Consider the following 20,941-nt stretch of genomic DNA (forward strand, 5'->3'; position numbering starts at 1 on the left):
AATATATCCATGCATGTGTGTGTATTTATATATGCATAATAAATATGCACAGTACACACACATATATTATGTAAACAAATATATATATATATATATATATATATATATATATATATATATATATATATATATATATATATATATATATATATATATATATATATATATATATAAATGTCCATTAAAGTTGTTTTGTGCAGAAATGAATTAAAAGAGTGAAAATCTAGTTAAAAACTAAAAAAAAAAAAAAACACGTTTGTATTGAATTGCATATTATAATTAATGATAGAGTTGCAATTTAGCACACTTAAAATATATTAACCTTAAATATGATATCAAATAACAAACTGCAGGTAAAATTGCAATCATGTTTTTCCCCCCATGTGTTTTAGTATGTTAGCTAACACGTCAAAATAAGTTTACTTTTTAAAAGTTCTTCTTTAAATCATCAAAATCACATATCTTGTCAAATGATGTATAGATAACTTAATAGCATTTTGAAAACACTGCAATATTTTTTTCTATCATTACTCAAATTGGTTGATGCATATTTTGCACTGTTTTTGTTGAAGAAATTAACTCAAGGTTCCTATTTTTAAATAAATGTTCACTAAATAGATGAAATCTAGATAATGTGAGGTGTTGCTGACACTTTGAGCAAGTAGATGGATGTTTCCTTGAATAATGTGTTTCCTGTGTTCCCACAGGAAGTACTATGGAGAGAAGATCGGCATCTACTTCGCTTGGCTGGGTTTCTACACAGAGATGTTGTCCTATGCCGCAGTTGTTGGCCTGCTCTGTTTCATCTATGGTGTGGCCAGCTTCGACGAAAACGTCTGGAGGTGAGGATGAGACAAGAAAACTGAGCAGAGAAGAAGACAGTTCTATAGCGCCCCTTGTGGCACTGCTAAGAATGCAATTAATGCATTACGAATTGCTCTGACACTTTTCAGAAACGCAATGGCATGTGACATGAGGCTTGACATAGTCAAGTGTAGTAATTTTGAGATTGGGTTCACAGAAACTATTTCTGAGACCGCTTTGTTGTCTTGTGCAGTAAAGAGATCTGTAATGAAACCATTGGTGGGCAGATTGTCATGTGTCCTCTCTGTGATAAGAAATGTGGCTACTGGAAGCTCATCACAACCTGTAGCTCCTCATGGGTGAGTGAAAAAATAACTTTTATTATTTTATTCATTAAAAATATTTTATTTATTTACTTATGGAGCATGATTTTGTGCGTTCATTAATGTCAAGTTAAACCTTCATCTGATTGCCTTTTAGCAATCGTATCTGTTTGACAACACAGCGACGGTGTTCTTTGCGATATTCATGGGAATATGGGGTGAGTAGAGCCTCTTGTAGCTTTTGTAACTGTTCTAGAATTGTATCTGTTGTTGTTACCATTTGTTACATAATCTACATAATTACATTACTTTTACTCTGACTCCCCCTAATGGTAAAATATGATACTTGTTCTTAAACATTTAGGAAAATACTCATGTTGTCAGTCAGTCATTTAACAACAAGTGTTGTATTTAGTATATTGTGACATCTGGTTGCATAAAAAAAAAACTGTTTATTTTAAATTATACATATTTAGCACATTTTATAAACAATATGCAGATAATGTACAAATGGGGCGTGTTTCAATAAAGAGCTGCCGTGATGATGTGTTTTTATAAACCAACCCAGAAGTCAGCATCACGTCTGTCGACAAAAACCATTAGAGTTTGAAATATGCAGAAAATAAGCTCAGTGACCAACGAAAGTTTACAATTCTTACGCTTTGTTCGACGTGATTATCTTCACAAATGAACACACCTTTTATTTTGAAGCCCGAATACAAAGTTATAAACAAACTGCAGTCACATGACTTCAACGACCATAAGCTTCAGGCAACTCTTTAGTCTTTATTTAAAAATATTTTTTTCCTTTGAGTTGGAATAGTTAGTAATAAGTAGTGACTAGTGAGCAAATGAGTTTTGCTGTTTGTATGTTTGCTGTGACGATCACTGACAACCGCTGTAGTCTCATTTAGACACTGCCTTTTTCAAGTGAAAGCTTTAAAGGTGCCATAGAATGGAAAACTATATGTACCTTGGCATAGTTGAATAATAAGAGTCCTGTACATGGAAATGACATACAGTGAGCCTCAAACACCACTGTTTCCTCCTTCTTATGTAAATCTCATGAATGCAAAAGACCACTGAAAAATAGGCGAATCAGAACATAACACCGACTGTGACATAACAGTCGGGATCACTAATAGTTACGCCCCCAACATTTGCATAAACCCACTCATGTTCGAGGCCAGCCGCCAGCCGAACCATCAGAAGTTCTGCAGGTATTGTAAAGAAACAAGCGATGACAACAGCGAAAATGGCAGATCATGGAAATAAATGTTATGTTCCAGGCTGTGCAGGGGATGTGAAGTGCAGGGATGGGTTGGTGTCTGTATTCAGAAAGGCACGGAAAGCAAATAACGCGTTCTAATAAAATAACGCGAGCCACTAAAGGGACATGTTACAAGACTTGTTAGCGGTAGTCTGTTACATTACAGTACATAAGATTTCACTTACCACATAAACAGAGTAAAGAGAGATGACTGAGGATGATGGCGAATGATTTACAGATCCTGAGCACCACTGACAAGCATCCGATCCTGTAAAATGTGTGGTAAGTAATGCCGCTCCATAGTATAAACAGAGTACGTGCGATCGCAAATCTCGAAAGTGAAAGTAAAAAATGATCGTGCATTTGAAAACAGTTTCAGTGCCCCGCATATTAATAGCAGCTCCCTGATGTCTGCATTTTATATACAGTATAATTACCCAACGATATAACTGAGTGAGAAAGTATTGAAATATATATTTTCCCTGTGTTTCCTTTCTGCTGAGTGAGCTACTGAAATGAGCCGCACTGTGAAACGGCCAATCAGAGCAGAGCTCAACATTATTATTCATGACCCTTCCAAATAAGCCAATAACAGACCATTTCGTTCTGGGGAGAAATCCTAGGGTTGTAAATGCACATGTAAAACCGTTTCTGGAGAATGTTTGCCCTTACCTAAGCCACATACCTTCTATGTAGATATCAGAGAACAATTTAAAATATTGTATCAATGCATTCTATGGCACCTTTAAAAAAAATAAGGTATTACTGATGTGTTTTATGTGTAGAATTAACATGAAAATATATTGAGCTTATGTCAAAACCTTATTTCAGACATTTAACCAAAAATCCATTCAAAAAATCATTGACTTCAGGACGATGGGATCAGAATTGCTCAAATACAAAAATGCATCATCCTTGCAGCGCTCTATGCAACCAGGAAACAGACATGGTGTATGAGTTTAAAGGTGTCATTTTTCTCCGCCGTCAGTGACTCTGTTCCTGGAGTTCTGGAAGCGGCGTCAGGCTCGGCTGGAGTACGAGTGGGATCTGGTGGACCTGGAGGAAGAGCAGCAACAGCTGCAGCTCAGACCCGAATACGAGACCAAGTGCACCCACCGCCGCCTCAACCGCGTCACACAAGTATGCATACATATCTAATGACCTTTTGACCCAGAGATTTTTCAGTGTGTAGTTTCACCAGGAGTAACTATGTTAAAGCAAATAATAGTTCTGATCATATAGAGCTAGGTTCTTCATTCCTGGTCTCCGAAAGATTTTTAGTTTCAGATGTGCTGAGGTGCTCCTGGCTGTAATTTTTAGACTCAGTTTAGTTTATTCAGGTGTGTTTAATTAGAGTTGGAACTAACTTGTGAAGATGTAATTATGAGCTTCACATTACTGTAAGGTCACAATTAAAAACAGAGCCCAAAATTAAATTAAATTACTCTTTATTATTCAACTCTCAACTTTACAGTACTTACGATAGCACATGAAGGCAGAATGCACTCTGAAAGGAAATGGCTTTCAGGATCACGAATGAGGAACCCTGATATAAAGCATAAGTAATTATTGATATTAACTTTTTTTATTCTACAGATAATTGTCAGTTTATTGTTTACTTATTATAAATGTTCATTGCAAAATGTTCTTTAATTTCCCCCTTTGTTCTGAATTTTAATTATTTGTTAAACTTATACTGCAGCCGTTCTTCGCTGATTTTTAACTGTTCCTTCGGCGGATTTTATATTAGCTTTATTTTTTTTATTTTTTTTTTTATCTTACTTTTCTACTAGACAGTATTTCAAGTGAGGCAAGTCAAAAAGATTACTAAGCTAGTCAGAAAACGTTTATCTAGACGGAGTGGTGATGTTGGTTATATTAGACCCATTAGTCAGTTTAGATGGCATATTTAATTTGACAAAATGAAGATAAGGCTGTGATGGATGGACATAAGATCTTGGTACACAGCTCCTGTTTTATAAAGCTTTTCATCCTCAAGAAAGTGTCTAGAAAGATATAATTTCAGTATTTATTAGCTGAACATAGTGAATGCCACATACAGTAGTTCATTAAATGGGGAAAGAGTAAGGGGACGTTCACACAAAATACGTTTTTCAATTCCAGTGTGCTAGTTTTCCAATGTTTTTCCATGTAAACATGCACTAGATGGACGTATGACCATTGTACTCAGATCTTGCATCTCATGCAACATCTCGCGCATGAGCACCACATTTCATTTTTAAGACGGGAATTTCAACTTTTATACGCAGTATGAATGTCAGTTCCAATGCGGTAGACCAATCAGAAGACTGCAGAGGCGGGGCAATCATTGCAAGATTTTGTTTAAATTAGCAAATTGCCATTGCAACATTTTATTTGACAGCAACATGGCAGAAGAGGCATTCTGCCCTGCGCTTTTTTAAAAACCATTCCTGAGTGCTGCGTTTCACGTTTTTAGATGCAAAGATACATTCTGTGTGAACTGCCCCTAAGTGACAAATCTGTACACTGCAAAAATTTTCTAGTATAAATATCTAACTATTCTTGTATCAAGATGCATTTATTTGACAAGTAAAATGAGTTAAGATATTATGTCTTGCTATCTGAAGAAATTATTGAAATTTTGTTTAGTTTTTGCTTAAAACAAGAAAAAATATCTGCGAATGAAACATGGAAAATAATCTTGTTTAGCCTTTGAATTAAAATTATTTTTCTTACCCCATTGGCAGATAAGTTTGCTTGTTTTAAGCAAAAACTAACACAATTTTGGTAATTTCTTTGGAAAATAAGACATAATATCGTAACTCATTTTACTTGTCAAATAAATGCATCTTGATACAAGAATTATTAGATACTACTTATACTAGAAAACAAGACAAAAATTCTAAGTAAGAAAATAATTTTTGCATTGTAGAACCTAGTGTTCATTTCCAAAAGTCATATTCAATCAGATTACAAATCATATATGTGACTCTGGAGCAAAAAACAGTCATAAGTAGCACAGGTATATTTGTAGCAATAGCCAACAATACATTGTATGGGTCCAAATTATTGATTTGAATTTTATGCCAAAAATCATTAGGATATTAAGTAAAGATCTTGTTCCATGAAGATATTTTGTAAATTCCCTACTGTAAATATTTGAAAACTTAATTTTTGATTGGTAATATGCATTGCTAAGAAGTCAATTTGGACAACTTTAAAGATGATTTTCTCAATATTTTTTATTTTAATTAATTAATTAATTAATTTATTTATTTATTTATTTTCACCCTCAGATTACAGATTTTTAAATATTAATTGAAATATTTATTTAAAATAATTTTTAAAAAGCTTATTTATTAAAATAATACAAATAAAATTGACCCTTATGACTGGTTTTGTGGTCCAGGGTCACAATATACAATATATTAGGTTTGAGTATATTAGGTTTGTAAAACTCTGAGATCCTAATAGTATAATTTGACAGACAAGGGCCAGAGTATGAAGCTACACAGTCACTTTAGGTGTTGTCATGTCACAAACGGAGGTCAAGGTTAGTTTATCCACCAGCCAACCGAGAAACTAGATAATGTGCGTGTTTGTTTGGCTTTGTTCGTATTGTGTAGGAACTGGAGTGGGTTCTAGAACAGACCCCAGCTGATAAAGCAGGCAGGTTTATCCTGTGCTGGGCAACAGTTGTCTTGTGGGTAAGGCAGGCACAGGACGACGATACTGTAGATCGGATTGCTGTGTGTTTGAGAGTGTGTAGCATTAGCAGCCTGCTTGCAGTGTGATCGCAGCTTTGAAAGACTGTAATCGTAGAATTAATTAACGACTCATAATGAACAGGAAGAGTCCTTGCAGACAGCCGTGTGTTCAGTGCTAGATTAGGGCTCCTGTGCCAGGTGTGTGGTGGTGGTTGCTCATGATCCCTGCTTTGCTTGCTTGCTGTGTAGGAGATGGAGCCTTATTTACCTGTAACAAGCAAGTGTGCTCGTTCAGTACTGTCCGGGGCCACCGTCCTCTTCTGGGTGAGCATCAAAACCGTCTCCTACTTTTCGTATAATAATTTAATTATTTATATATATATATATATATATATATATATATATATATATATATATATATATTAGTGCTGTCAAACGATGAATCGCATCCATTTTGTTTACACAATATATGTATACTGTGTACATTTATTATTTATATATAAATACAAACACATGCATGTATATATTTAAGAAAAATAAGTTGTTTATATATTAAATATATTTGTATATAATATAAAATATAAGAATATAAATATATAAATGTATATGCATGAAGTCGCTGGACTGTATGGACACAGAATCGCACATCAGTAAGTAAATTAAATCAGTAAATCTGATGTTTGCTGTAGAACTGAGGATGCATGTTTTTACCAGCATGTAGCATTTTACTGTTTTGACGTGTCCTAGTAAGCACTGCATGTTCATAATTTATTTTTTCTTTTTAACACTGTTTTTGAATGATTCAAATAATTGAGTAGTATTGAGTAACCGCAGCGAGTGTGTATGACGTGTACCTCTCTCACTCCCAAACCCAGATCTCTCTGATTATCGCCAGTATAATCGGTGTGATTGCGTACCGTCTGGCGGTGTTTGCAGCGTTTGCCAGCATCATGAAGGACAGCCCCACCAATAAGCTGGATGTGGTTGGAAGCCTGATCACGCCGCAGTTGGCCACATCCGTGACGGCTTCCTGTATCAACTTCGTCATCATCATGATTCTGAACTTCCTGTATGAGCGTGTAGCCATAAAGATCACTGATATGGGTGAGTTTTTTGCAAGTATATGGGACTTCCTTATTTTTTTTTTTTTCACCTAAAACCTTTAAAACATTTCAAATGTAATATTTTAATAAATACAATATATTTTAGATTATTGTTTGTTGTTGTTGGTTTTTGTTTTAAAACTATTTTTTATTTAATTCATTGCATTTATTTGACCTTGGCACTTTCTAATTTCCGATTTGCGAACGGATCGTTCTGATTTGTTCCAGTCAATTCATTTTGTATTCTGTATCTTGTAATAAACAATAAGAGTAAAGGTCATTGCAGACAGAGTCCGAAATTTTCGTATGCGTTTTTTTTTTTTGTATTCGTCATCCTTTCCTGTCAAAACGCAGAAAATTGAAACTGATCTTAATTTTTTATGACGGACGAACGTTTCGGAGGCAGCGTGTAAACGTGATTGACACAACATGAGGTCGTATTTATTTTTTAACGTGCGAAGATTTCGGACTCCATGTGCAATGGCCTTAACAATCGTAATAAAGTATTTCTATAATGTAAAGATTTTTGTGCACTGATTTTTATTCACTTATTCTTCTGTCCGCAGAGGTTCCCAAAACGCATGTGGAGTACGAGAACAAGCTAACGGTGAAGATGTTCCTCTTCCAGTTTGTCAACTACTATTCCTCTTGCTTCTACGTCGCCTTTTTCAAGGGCAAATTTGTGGGCTACCCTGGAGACTATGCCTACATGTTCGGCAAGTGGAGAAATGAAGAGGTAGGTGTTTTTAAAGTTTTATAGTTTTTCCCATGACATTATTTGATTTATTAAATCATTGCATTTGTTATTGCTAATGGATCTCTATTTTATATTAATTGTGCATAGAGTTTAAGAATAATAGTAAATACATTCATGAAAATGTATATTATACTTATTAGTAGGTCGGCTTTAAGTAATTATAATTGTGTTTTCAGTGCGAGCCAGGCGGCTGTTTGATCGAGTTAACCACTCAGTTAGTGATTGTGATGGTGGGTAAACAGGTGTGGGGGAACATACAGGAAGCTCTCGTCCCGTAAGTCCACATGACATGACATATTCACACATTCATAACTGTCATAATCTGTTGCATGACCAGGGTATATGTGAGCCTGGACCACAAAACCAGTCTTAAGTCGCTGGGGTATATTTGTAGCAATAGCCAAAAATACACTGTATGGGTCAAAATTATAGATTTTTCTTTTATGCCAAAAATCATTAGGATATTAAGTAAAGATCTTGTTCCATGAAGATATTTTGTAAATTTCTTACCGTGAATGTATCAAAACTTAATTTTTGATTAGTAATATGCATTGCTAAGAACTTAATTTGGACAACTTTAAAGGCGATTTTCTCAATATTTTTATTTTTTTGCACCCTCAGATTCCAGATTTTCAAATAGTTGTATCTCAGCCAAATATTGTCTGATCCTAACAAAATGGATCCATACATCAATGGAAAGCCTATTTATTCAGCTTTCAGATGATGTATAAATCTCAATTTCGAAAGTTGACACTTAAGACTGGTTTTGTCGTCCATGGTCACATATAGTGAACGTAGTGTCTATTTTGATGATAATAAACTGAGAAAGTGAATGATTCAGATCCACGTACTATGTGTTCCTGTGCATTTACTGTTAGTGGGTGGTGTTTTATACATCTCTGTCTGTGTGTAGCTGGCTGCGTAACTGGTGGGTGAGCAGAAGTGCCGGAATCATCCGGAGAGTCTGTACAGCCGCTGGGAGCAGGACCATGACCTGCAGAGCTTCGGTCAGCTCGGCCTCTTCTACGAGTACCTGGAGATGGGTGAGTATCCGGCAGTGCTGAAAAATGTTTAACTACATTATCATATACATATATTCATAAAGTATATCTAAAAAATAAAATCAATATTTTAAATTATTACACAGGTTTTTGTAGTTTAACTTTTTGTGGTCTCTACAAGAAAGTTCATAATTTCAGGTCAAATCAAAATTTCATGCCCAAGTCTTTACTTATTTGTTTCATATGTTGCTGTGTAATGAGCCGGCGTTGTGCTGGCGTCCCGATCACTCTGTCAGGGTCTTATTATTTTGCAATAAAAATGGCTGACTGTACAAACCCTTTACACCTCTCCATTTAAGGGCTTTTCTCAGCAAATATTGTGCAATTAGAAATTCAAATTTTAATACATTTTTCTAATCAATTAAAAGCCCTGGTTCAAATTCTAATCTGTCACCCTAATTGAGGTCCTTGTTTTTGTGCCCAATTAATATGGTCCAGATTTTAAGTAAGTTATGATCTGCTCTACACTGAAGTCAGGGTAGACACCATAGAGAAAAAAAAAAAAGGCTGTGAGGGATGAACTTGCAGTCTTTGCAGTGGCATACGCTGATTTTAGTTTTCAAAGTTTTATGGACTTTTTGTCTATTGAATGTTTTTTTTTTTTTTTTTTTTTGGAAAGACGTCAGCTGATCAGTTGGCATATTGTTAAACAACAGTACAATCCACTGTCCATCACAGCCTTGTGTTCATTCCTGTCAAACATCCCCTTACATTTGTGCTTTTTTCAGAAGTATCTTAAAAGCATATTAATGACTAAAGTCTGATTATACTGTATTCAGCACAAACTGTGCTACAATATGTAAGTCACTGAAATAAGGCCATAAAACACAAACAGAACATTTGTTGACTAGACTTTTGAGAACTGGATGTGGTAGACTAGAGTTTTTGCAACAAAAAGATGGTGCTACCCTAACTAACATCTGTAAATGTGTTGCTAATTACTTTCTAAATGTATATTTAAACGTAAGTATCTTCAATGTAGCTTAACTAATACTGAATTACTTTAACTCACCAACACAGAGCCCCAGACATGACATGCAGGGGAAAAAATTAAATAAACGTTGCCACAAATTAACAATTATTTCCCACGACATACTAATTCGTCACCTCCTTTTAAGTAAATCATAGGTAAAACTTACTAATTTGTCACTGTTTTAAGTACATCATGCGCACAATGTACTAATCCGCTCTGTTCGTTGAATGATTTGTGAATATCTGAATGCACCCTCTTTGAAAATAGGCTACATCCCCGTTACAGTCCTGTCATACTTTCTTCATAACAGCAGCAATAGCAGTCTTTTCTCACTATGCAAAACAAGGATTGGGTTAATGAATCTGCCGATAGGAGTTAGATGCACTAAAAGGAGGTAACGAATTAGTAAAACATGCACGATTTACATAAAACGTGGGAATGAATTAGTTAAACGTGCTGACGTATTAGTAAGTCATGGGAACTAATTGTTAATTCATATATAAATATTTTTCCTCCCGCATGTCATGTCTGGGGCTCCATATACGCCATATGTTATGAACAAACTTTCAGCCTGCAGTAACTCAGTGTTACTCACAGATGGCGCTGTAGCTTGTCTTTATGTGGAGAAACATTTAATCTCATCTTTGTTTGCAGTTATCCAGTTTGGCTTCATCACCCTGTTCGTGGCCTCTTTCCCGCTGGCTCCTCTGCTGGCTCTGATGAATAATATCTTGGAAGTGCGAGTGGACGCCTGGAAGTTCACCACTCAGTTCCGCCGGCCCGTGGCAGCAAAAGCGCATGGCATCGGCGCATGGGATGAGATCCTCAACATGATTGCCGTTTTCTCAGTGGTCACCAATGTGAGTCTGTAGTAATAATGAGTCAGGAACCACTTCGACGTTAGTTGAACAATTCAAACTGATAGTTCAGTGAGTCTTTTGGACTGATTCATTAACAACAACCAGCTACATCTAGGGCAGTCACAATTCCTCGATTCAATCGAGTACTCGATTATAAAATATCCTCGATTGCATTTTGCCCGTGTCGAGTAATCTGCAAAATACCGGAAGTGGCACATTCCACGGACGAGAATCCATGAAATGCATTATTAGACCATTTTCCAAGGCTGCATGATATATTAAACGCATTTAAAAATCATAATAAAGCATAATGCTATTGTGGATTCACAAACACTATGATTCCATTGAATAAATATATGTGATGCAGGTTTACATCCGTGCGTCTCAGAGCGGCTCCGAACTGTTATCATTTACATGCGTGGAGCATCTCAAATTCCATCTCTGCATATTGTTGTGAGTTTGGGTTTATTATAACGATCATCTGGGAACGCAACGTGCGTCATTTCATCAGGTTTGTAAGGTAAATAATTTATAAATCTATGCGAACCCAGGAGAATACATCAACATCTTTCGCAAGATGCTAACTGTTGGTCACGATTTCAAAATAAAAACCGTCACTGAGTTATTCAAGAAATTACAGTGGCTGTGGCAATTATGTCGTGAAGAAATGGCCAAATATTAAAGAGTAAGAGGACATCTGAAATAAATGTTGTTTAGTCAATATTAATCAAGGTGAAGTGTAAAAACAATTGTCAGGCCGTTGGCACCCTCTGCAAGAATTTGTTATAATGTGTAATGCACATTAGCTCTTTTGTTTGATAAATTATGTATTTTAACAGTTTTGTTCAATAAAACCATATGATTGCTGGCTTTTGATACTTTATTTGAACTAATGATTGCCTCATTACTATTATATATGTACTGTATTTAAGGAATCTTAAAAGCTATTGTTCGCTTAGGTCTATTTTTATTACCAAAAAAAATATTTATTATAATTATCCGATTTCTCGATTTATCGTCAAAATAATCAACTGATTACTCGATTACCTAAATAATTGTTAGTGACAGCCCTACTTTACATCCTTACTGGATTATTTTCAATAATTCTATAGCCTTTAATTTGCTTATAAAGTGGTAATGAAGCTTATCCTGAATAGAAATATCAAAGTAGGTCGTGTAACAGCATTAAATGTCATTTATTTGTCTTTCAGGCTTTCATTGTCTCATTCACATCTGACATGATCCCTCGGCTGGTGTATAAGTATGCGTATCACCCAGGTTCTGAGAGCACGATGGAAGGATACATCAACAACAGCCTTTCAGTCTTCAACATCTCAGAGTTCCGACCAGAAAACCGTCCAGACGATGGTGAAAACCCGGAGTGGTTTTATGGCTCCAACATCACCACCTGCAGGTACTGTTGTGTTTGTTTGCACTGTATCTTTTAATTGACAGATTTATTGTGACACTTGTAAATGTGTAATAAACATGAATGATGTGTGGATTCTGTAGGTACCGTGACTACCGCTACCCTCCAGGACATGAGAAACAGTACACTCATACCATGCAGTTCTGGCACATTCTCGCTGCCAGATTAGCCTTTATCATCATTATGGAGGTATGAGCTCTTAAATTCTCTTCATTCCTGTGTCAAAAATAACTACACTATAGCATGCTTTAAAATGCTTTAAAAGAATATACATACTTACAGACTGATTTGAAAACGTATTAGAAATGTATTATAAAATGAAAATGTATTTTAGTTAACTGAACTTGAACCTCTTAAGTAGGACTGAAATGCTTCTTTATATGTAATTTCATAATTACTTTTGAAATATGGTTAAAATGTACTGCTGAATGTACTGACAAGCATTTATGGTGACGTAAAATATTCTTTAATATAATTTATATTGACTTTTTTGCCATGCATTTAAATTTTGTCCATTTGAAATTTAGTACATTTAAAATGTGATACCATCAAATGTAATATTAAATACATTACAGTTAAAATTATTAAAGTGTACATGTGCTTTAGTATATTAGTAAACATTGCAAAATAAGTGCCCTTTAAAGCATGATAAAATAGCAATAGCCTCGTGGGACCAAGCTGACATATAGCGCAGTTACGCTATGGTTCGAATCCCAGCTCGAGGACCTTTCCCGATCACGCCCCCCTCTCTTCTCCGATTTCGCTTCTGTCACGTCTACACTGTCCTATGATAATAAAGTGAAAATATGACAAAAATTAAAATATTTGTAAAAAAATCAGTAAAATAATGAATTAATAGTAAATCAATTAATTTGACATTACAACGTGATCTTTTCAAAATTGTATTCAAGTATGTTAAGAAACATAGAAACAGTCATAGTTAAGTACACTTAAGTGGTCTTTTATTTCATTAATATTATATTATCTGCAAGTAGTTGTTTTAAAGATTTACTTTTAAGATTTGAAATGAAGTGCAGTTAGTTCACAGTTTAATTAATGTTAACAGAATAAACTTTAAAATGTAAAAAAAAAAATGTATTTGTAATAGTAAATGTTGAAATTATTAATAGTAAATTAAATTATCAATAGTAAATGTTGATGCAGCACTGTGCTTTTGCCCAGTATGTGACCTGTAATGGTAAATGTTGAAATTTAAAAAAACAATTATAATAATTTTATATATATATATATATATAAGGGTGGGACAATAAATCGATATGGCGATATATCGCGATTCTTCTCAGTGCGATACGATAATCGATATCTGGCGCCAAATATCGATATTTTAATTATTATAATAAGGTGCTCTAAATAGGTGTTCCTGTTCAAAGCTCTAAAAATGTGTGAAAATCGCGGCCGCGCCATTTCCAGCTTCTATCCAAAAGCGCTCTGAGCAACCATGATCCGCGTTCTCTATGAAGATGGACAAGCACGAGGAACCGAAGGATAAACAGATTTCCAGCCACTGTATTAGCTTTACTGCTATATATATATATATATATGTATGTTTATGGAGATGAAAACTAGCTGCCCCAGAACAGCTATCAGCGTGGACTATAGGCACCGATCGCGTTATTATTGCAGAGCGCATATTCAGTTCAAGAGTAGCCTAACCTGTCCGCTCGGATCGCGGGTGGATTTCCGTCACTGTATGAGTATATGAGAGCGCGCCGCCGGTGCGGATGCTCTCCCTCTCTCTCAGATATTACAAGTGCGCGTTATGCAGTGTGAACACTGGGCACCGACCGGCAGAAACATAAATCTGCACCTATGGCATGGAGGACGAAACAAAACCTTGTCAGAGACGCAGAAGTGTGCAGTGTGTGTGTTTGCTGTGTATCTACATTTGAAATAACGAACCTAGAGCACGCTAAAGTCACACATTAGTCACATTGATAAAATGTGTTTGATTACACACAGAGAAAAAGAAAAGTGTAAGCTTTTAATAAGTACAAGAATAAACTGATTAATTTAGCCAACTCAACATGTTAAAATTTATTTACATAACTTTTTTTCTGTTTTCTAACAGTTTGGACTTGAATAAAGAAAGAAAACTTGCACTTAACCTTTTCACAGGCATTTTGTTAGACAGATATCGTGATGTATCATTATAGGATTTTCTAGAAATATATTGATTATCGCAGAATCGCTGTCTCGTGATATTATCGTTATCGTGAGCCATGTATCGTGATTATATCGTATTGTGAGGTACCCTGCGATTCCCACCCCTAATATATATATATATATATATATATATATATATATATATATATATATATATATATATATATATATAATTTTTTTTTATTTTTTTTATTTCAACATTTACCATTAGTCACATACTGGGAAAAAGCTAGGAGAGCTTTCAGGTATCACAAACACCAGACACATCACGTTCAACTCGAGCGGCGGTCAAAAGCAGTTGATTTAATCACCAAACAGGAAAAGTTTACTTCAAGAATGAAGAATGTGACATAGATGAGTTTGAAGTTCAGTGTTTAAAAAAAAAACAGAGCAAACGGAAAGAGAAAGACAATCTATATTCTAGCTCTCTGTATGAAGCATTCAGACTTTATTAGAGCCACAGAAAGACAAACGTTTTGCTGAAAAAATGTACAATACACAATTTTACAGCCCAGGGTGAAGTCATTATGTACATTGACGATGATTTGGGCCAAATATAATGTAAATGAATGTAAAACTTTACAAATGGCGCTTTGTGGCGTGGCAGGATTTTCTGTCGGCTGCATTTAAACCCATGTCTGAAGCCAGCACGCAACCTCATGTGTCAAAACAAACAGCACATGGTGTTCATCTTTTCCGCCTCGTACTATCGTACTATATAATGACAGCAGACCCTTCTCAGCCATTCCAGCCATGGAAGCAACCTGTAAAACCATCAGCATAGATTTTGCCGATAGCCGATAAATCCAGCAATCAACTATCGGTGCCGATTAATCGGCAAAACCAACACATCAGTCGACCTCTATTTAAAATAGTAATAATAATATGATAAAGAAGTTACACCCTGACTAATTGCTTCATTAATTCTATAAATTTATCGGTTTATCACATTTTGATCTCCAATACATTTATGTCACCAGATAAGTACTAAACTTGTCCTAATACTCTTGTTCTCTCCAGCATGTGGTGTTTGTGGTGAAGTTCTTTGTGGCGTGGTTGATCCCAGACGTGCCGTCAGACGTGAAAGCCCGTATAAAGCGCGAACGCTACCTTATCCAGGAGTACCTGCACAACTACGAGCTGGAAAAACTCAAAATCCAGCTCGGCCAGAACGACCCGAACATCGAGCAGTGCACATGTCCCGCCACAGTCGCCACGCCAGTGAAGCTGGAGATGTTATCAGACTGTCTGACCTAACACAGGCCTGCCTGACCTTTCCTGACCTTGACACTAGCACATGAAACCAGTCTCAAACCAGTCCTCTCTATTTCAACACAAAATCACACACCACTGCTTCCTAATATCTCACGGTTTATGTTTGATAATCTTTTCACACCACATCCTCTGTTTTGGGGTTTTCCTCGACCATGATGTTTCCCAGAGCACTCATTTTCAGTCATGTGACCTCTGAGATATGCCTACATGAAGGACGTTTGTATAATAGAATAAGAGATATGAAGTATAATAACGTTTAAATGTATTTAGATCTACCTAAAGCCACATGAGCTGTAACTCCGTTTCTGTCGATGCAGAATGACACTTGCACTCTTCAAGGATTTTCTCACGCTTTCCATATTATTGTTTTCTGTTGGTGTTGCCAATGTCCCTGTAAGACACTACAAACATAAGTACGGACTGCTTATGATCTGTATGAAACACTGTGTGAAAGTCTGGCAGCTGAAATGTCAGTCAAAACGTCAAGCTTAGATTTCAACTGGGTGAAATATTAACGGGACTTTTCAGGTTTTGTGTGATTTACTCTGAATCACCGCATAGATGAGTGTCTCTTTCACACAACATCAAAATACAAGTACTCAGTGACAAACTTTGTTTGGAATGCCTTTAAGCTACCAAAGATAAAAAGCCTTAACACCATAGACATGCATGGATCCTTTACGTTATTTAAAATGAGACATAAATATTAAACACTTCTATTTACTGTATGTTCCGAGTTCATGTATAAAGAAATTCTAAAAAGGGTTTTCAGGAAAAATGTTTTTTTTTTTTTCAATTACATACTAGCGTGTTTCTTTTTTTTTAGTAAATTTTGTGTATTTTATTTTTTGATCAAAATTGTACAATATTTAAGTCAAACTGGCACTATTATTTTGCAGTATTATTTCATAGCTTGATGCAGCACCAGTACTGATTTTTAAAGCATCCTTTAATGCTGGATTTGTTTTATTTGCTGGAAATTGTATGCAAAAAAAAAGAGATTCTATGCCAAACATGAGTAGATACGTATATAAATATGCACACCAACTACACTCTTGTTGTGATCAGTAGCTGGGCTGTTCAGGTGATGGAGGCGCTGAATCTTCACTCACACTATTTATAAAGCAGTTGTCACTGTGTTCATAGTTAAAGATAATCTGCTCTTTAAAGCTTTACATTGATGAACAAGAAACAATATCTTCTCAAAGCCAAAGTTGCTCTGGTGATTTGAATGGCAAAGCTAATATATGTGCCTTTATCAAAATACAAACTCTATGCTGAGTGTTTATTTGTGCTTCCTTTCCAATTGGTTTACTGTGTTGTCCTGGTCAGAATGCCAGTGTCACTTTGAGATTGTTTTGCACAAAGAACTTAAAGAGGAGTAATTTATCTCAGTGTTAACCCTTTGAATCTGCCAAATTGATTCATGATTAATTTATAATATGCCAATCTGATGATTCATTTGGCATTGGACTACTTCAAATCAAAAAGTTATAATGAGGACCATGAACAGCTGGCAGTTTGACATGTATATAATTCTAATGATGAAGAAAAGAACGTATGCATTTGCTGTTATTTGTGACTTGAATATTTAAGTTGGAAATCATGATATATTGTGTAAATGTTTTGTTTTCAGTCTCTTGTTCAAATATGAAGAATTTAGTCACTGTTTCTCATAATCAGAACTGTTATTCATAAAACAAATGTATGCTGTTTTAATATTTCACTGTTGGTTTTTGTAGCTGACAATCTGCAAGCTGTGCTATGAGGTGAAAAGCCATTTATCAGTAAAGCATTATCTGTCCTTTTTGACATTTTAGTTCTAGAGCTGTTCTGGGTGATCAAATGATCAATGATTATGCCTTGAACTTTATCTGTGTATTTCTTTACAATTAAGTTGATTTTATGCATGGTTATTTTGGATGTGGATATGAATCCAAGTGTGTTTTTTCTGTACTGCTAATGTACCAGAAATGTACTCCGTTTTTCATACTTTATTCGAACTGTTGTCAACCAAATAAACTATTGAATACACCAGAGACACTCGCGTGTTTAATTGGTATGGACATTGCTTTGATTCTTATGTCAATTTCAGGGGTTTCAGAGACGGTAATAATATTTCAAATACATGATAAAGTTTGCTTCACAGTTGCTCCTTAAGACTGATGGGTCAGTACTGCACGTGATTTATGACACTTTCTACATTGGTCAGGCACAGCATTAAAACCACCTTCCTAATATTGTGTAGGTTTCCCTCGTGCTGCTAGAACAGCTCTGATTCATTGAATCATTAACTCCACAAGACTTCTGAACGTGTCCTGCGCAAGAAGATTGCTGTCCTGCTGGTGAAGGATGTAATCGATCCTGTCCCTCCAGACGAGATGAGGCAGGGGTTTTACAGCCCTTACTTCATCGTGCCCAAGAAAACCTACTCTCACGTTGTCCTGAGACCCCGGCCTAGATACGTGCCTGAGGTTCCCACCACTCCTCTCAGAGATCAGGTGGTGAACCTGCAAGCACTGCCTTCTGAGGAAGCAGATCCAGCCTGGGGGTTGCTGTGTCCCATAAGAGAGTTGTGCATATACATGGACCGTAACCGGAGCTTGAGAAGCTCTGAGCAGCTCTTTGTCTGCTACAGAGGTCAGCAGAAAGGGAGGGCTATCTCTAAGCAGAGGTTGGCCCACTGGATAATGAATGCCATCGCCTTGACGTTCCAGTTGCAAGTCGAGCCGTGCCCCCTGGGGGTGAGAGCTCTCTCTGTCCAGAGTGTTGCCATCTCCTATGCGTTGGCGCATGGCACCTCTCTGGCAGACATTTGTAGAGCTGCAGGCTGGACGACACCTTAATACTTTCGCAAGGTTTTACAACCTCTGCTTTGAGACGGTTTCTTCCCGCATGTTGGGTAACAGGTCATTTGCGGGAAGATCTTGCTAGGTGTCGGATGCGAGCGCCTTTTCCTCTCCCAGTGAGTTTTCCAGACGGCAAACCCTGGGTGAGCATCCTCCAGCACCCCCGGCAGTCAGACTTTGCGGAGCAGTCTGATGGCAGACCCAGTACTTGTGTTAGCATGCCCGGAGTCCCGGTCAGACCCTGTACTGGGCTAAGTGTCCATGTGGCTTGACTCCCTGTGGGCAATCCCATATGTGTCTTTCCTTGACAGGCTTGCTCTGTCGGTCTCTTCTGGCAGTTGTTCCATCCCTACTCTCAGGTAGGACCTACATCAGAGACCCATTCCATATGTAGTACTGCCCCCTTGGTCAGTCCATATCAGTGTGTCCGCATGTCACCTCCCTATGGGTAGGATGTGGCCTCCGTAGCACCCTCCCTTGGAAGGCTTGCTTCCTCATTGTTACCGCCAAGCTGATAACAACAAATAGGAAAGAGCTGAAGCAAATCTTTCACTGAAGGTTGAAATCCCATCTGTTAAGATTTTTTTTTTGTGGACTTAACAGCAGCATGGCCATCTCCAGCAGCGATGTACTCACCTTTGGTCCCTGTAGGCACCAAGGTCAGCGAATTGGGAAGGTTACGACCTTGTTGTTGCTGCGGCTTGTCAACATTTGTAGCGCCACAGGGTTGTGATGGTGTTCAGGTTGTGGCGTTACGACATAACTTGTAGTGACGATAGATGGGAAACGTCTCAGTTATGTACGTAACCCATAACGTCTCCATTCCCTCCATCAGGGAGTCAGATTGAGATCTGGGTGATTTGGAGGACATGGCATGTTCCTCAGACCGTTCCTGATCAAATTATCCTACTGAAAGAGGCCATTGCCATCAGGGAACACCACTGGTGTGTAGGTGGTCTCCGCTACCTTATACCAAGTTCACACTGCCTGATTTTAGCCCGATTTTTCACTCACCCGAAATCGGAGGCTCGTTCACGAGAGTGACAATCACGCAGTGTGAATTATCAAAGACGAGATCCAAGAGAATCGCCGATGCGTCGCCGACGCCCGTGAAATATTTGGCATGCTAAATATCGGCGATTCACAATCCTGCTGTGTGAAATGAGTTCTGACTGAAAAATACATCGGCGATGACCTACAGCCAATGAGAGAGCGTAATACAGGGCAGCGGGAAGTTTGGGGAGGACTTCTTTTTTTTTTTTTTTTTTTTTACTTATGTATAAACAACGTGGCAATATCGGTAATGTTTTGCATTAGAATATACAGAAGAGGTACAAGAAGATATATAGCCTATATACTGTATATGCCTAATATAATATATATACACACACAAACATATATAAAATAAAAATAATAAAATTAAACATAAAACAGGGTTAGGGTTTTTCCTGTAAATAATATTCTTCTATAAAGGACAAAAGATTTATTGCATTTTTATTTTTTAATAATTTTGAGGGCTTTTGTAGGCTAGAAATAAACTCATTATAAAAAAAAATGTTTGTTTCACTTTCAAGTAGGCCTACTTAGATTTGTGTATATAAAAATTCTCCCAGCAGAAATATGTTGTTAAAAAGGAAGTCGTCTTTGTTAATTATTGTGTGTTCGTGGAGGACTTATAGACCATAATATCAGCGTGATCTTGCGTTATTTCCTTGTCACTTCTCGTGTGCATTTGGCTGTAGTTTGCCGAGCAGACAGAGTTGTCGGCGATTCTTCCTGTTGTAAAGTCAGTGTGTAACCTCCTGTCGCCGATCCATCATGCAATGTGAACACAGCAGCAGCTGACTGCTACCCCAGATAGTCATGCAGTGTGAAAACAATGGTGATCCGATGACTTTGAAAATCATGCAGTGTGAACTCGGCATTAGGCATTTAGCAGTTCGAGCTGCAGTAGCTCTTCTGTGTGATCATAGCAGACGGGCCTTTACTCCCCATGTGCATCAATAAGCCTGGAGCACCCATGACCCTGATGCTGGAGTCTTTTCTTGCAGTACTTTTGGTTGGTACTATCCACTGAACACTGAACGTGTTGTTTTGGAGATGAAAACTGTGGATAGTACCAACCAATGTCTTGCTATTACTATTTTTCCCTTGTCAAAGTCACTCATATCTTTTTTTGCCTGCCCATTTTTCCTGCACCCAACACATGAAATTCAAGAACTGACTGTTCACTTGATGCCTAATATATCCCATTACTTGATGAGCTGAGTTGCTGAGTTTCACCTGAACAACTTCAAATTTTTAAAAACTTGACTGTAACACACACAGGGGTTTACAGGGTTTGTTTTATGATTTTCTTGCCAC

At 36.8% G+C, this 20,941-nt stretch overlaps 1 protein-coding gene across 1 annotated transcript in view; it reads left to right on the forward strand.

Moving 5' to 3' along the window:
* The window catches only part of ano5a (anoctamin 5a), a 36,227-nt gene extending 18,460 nt beyond the window's left edge, over nucleotides 1-17,767 (forward strand). Inside the window, 14 exon segments of the mRNA XM_058767105.1 lie at nucleotides 708-842; nucleotides 1,058-1,163; nucleotides 1,285-1,345; nucleotides 3,386-3,537; nucleotides 6,336-6,410; nucleotides 6,962-7,190; nucleotides 7,756-7,925; nucleotides 8,123-8,220; nucleotides 8,860-8,876; nucleotides 8,879-8,989; nucleotides 10,635-10,840; nucleotides 12,052-12,254; nucleotides 12,353-12,458; nucleotides 15,474-17,767. Coding sequence (XP_058623088.1) covers nucleotides 708-842; nucleotides 1,058-1,163; nucleotides 1,285-1,345; nucleotides 3,386-3,537; nucleotides 6,336-6,410; nucleotides 6,962-7,190; nucleotides 7,756-7,925; nucleotides 8,123-8,220; nucleotides 8,860-8,876; nucleotides 8,879-8,989; nucleotides 10,635-10,840; nucleotides 12,052-12,254; nucleotides 12,353-12,458; nucleotides 15,474-15,710 — 1,906 coding nt within the window. The 3' untranslated portion in view covers nucleotides 15,711-17,767.
* The last annotated feature ends 3,174 nt before the right edge of the window (nucleotides 17,768-20,941 follow it).

Source organism: Onychostoma macrolepis, chromosome 25, assembly GCF_012432095.1.
Source record: "Onychostoma macrolepis isolate SWU-2019 chromosome 25, ASM1243209v1, whole genome shotgun sequence".
In the NCBI taxonomy this organism is placed as follows: domain Eukaryota; kingdom Metazoa; phylum Chordata; class Actinopteri; order Cypriniformes; family Cyprinidae; genus Onychostoma; species Onychostoma macrolepis.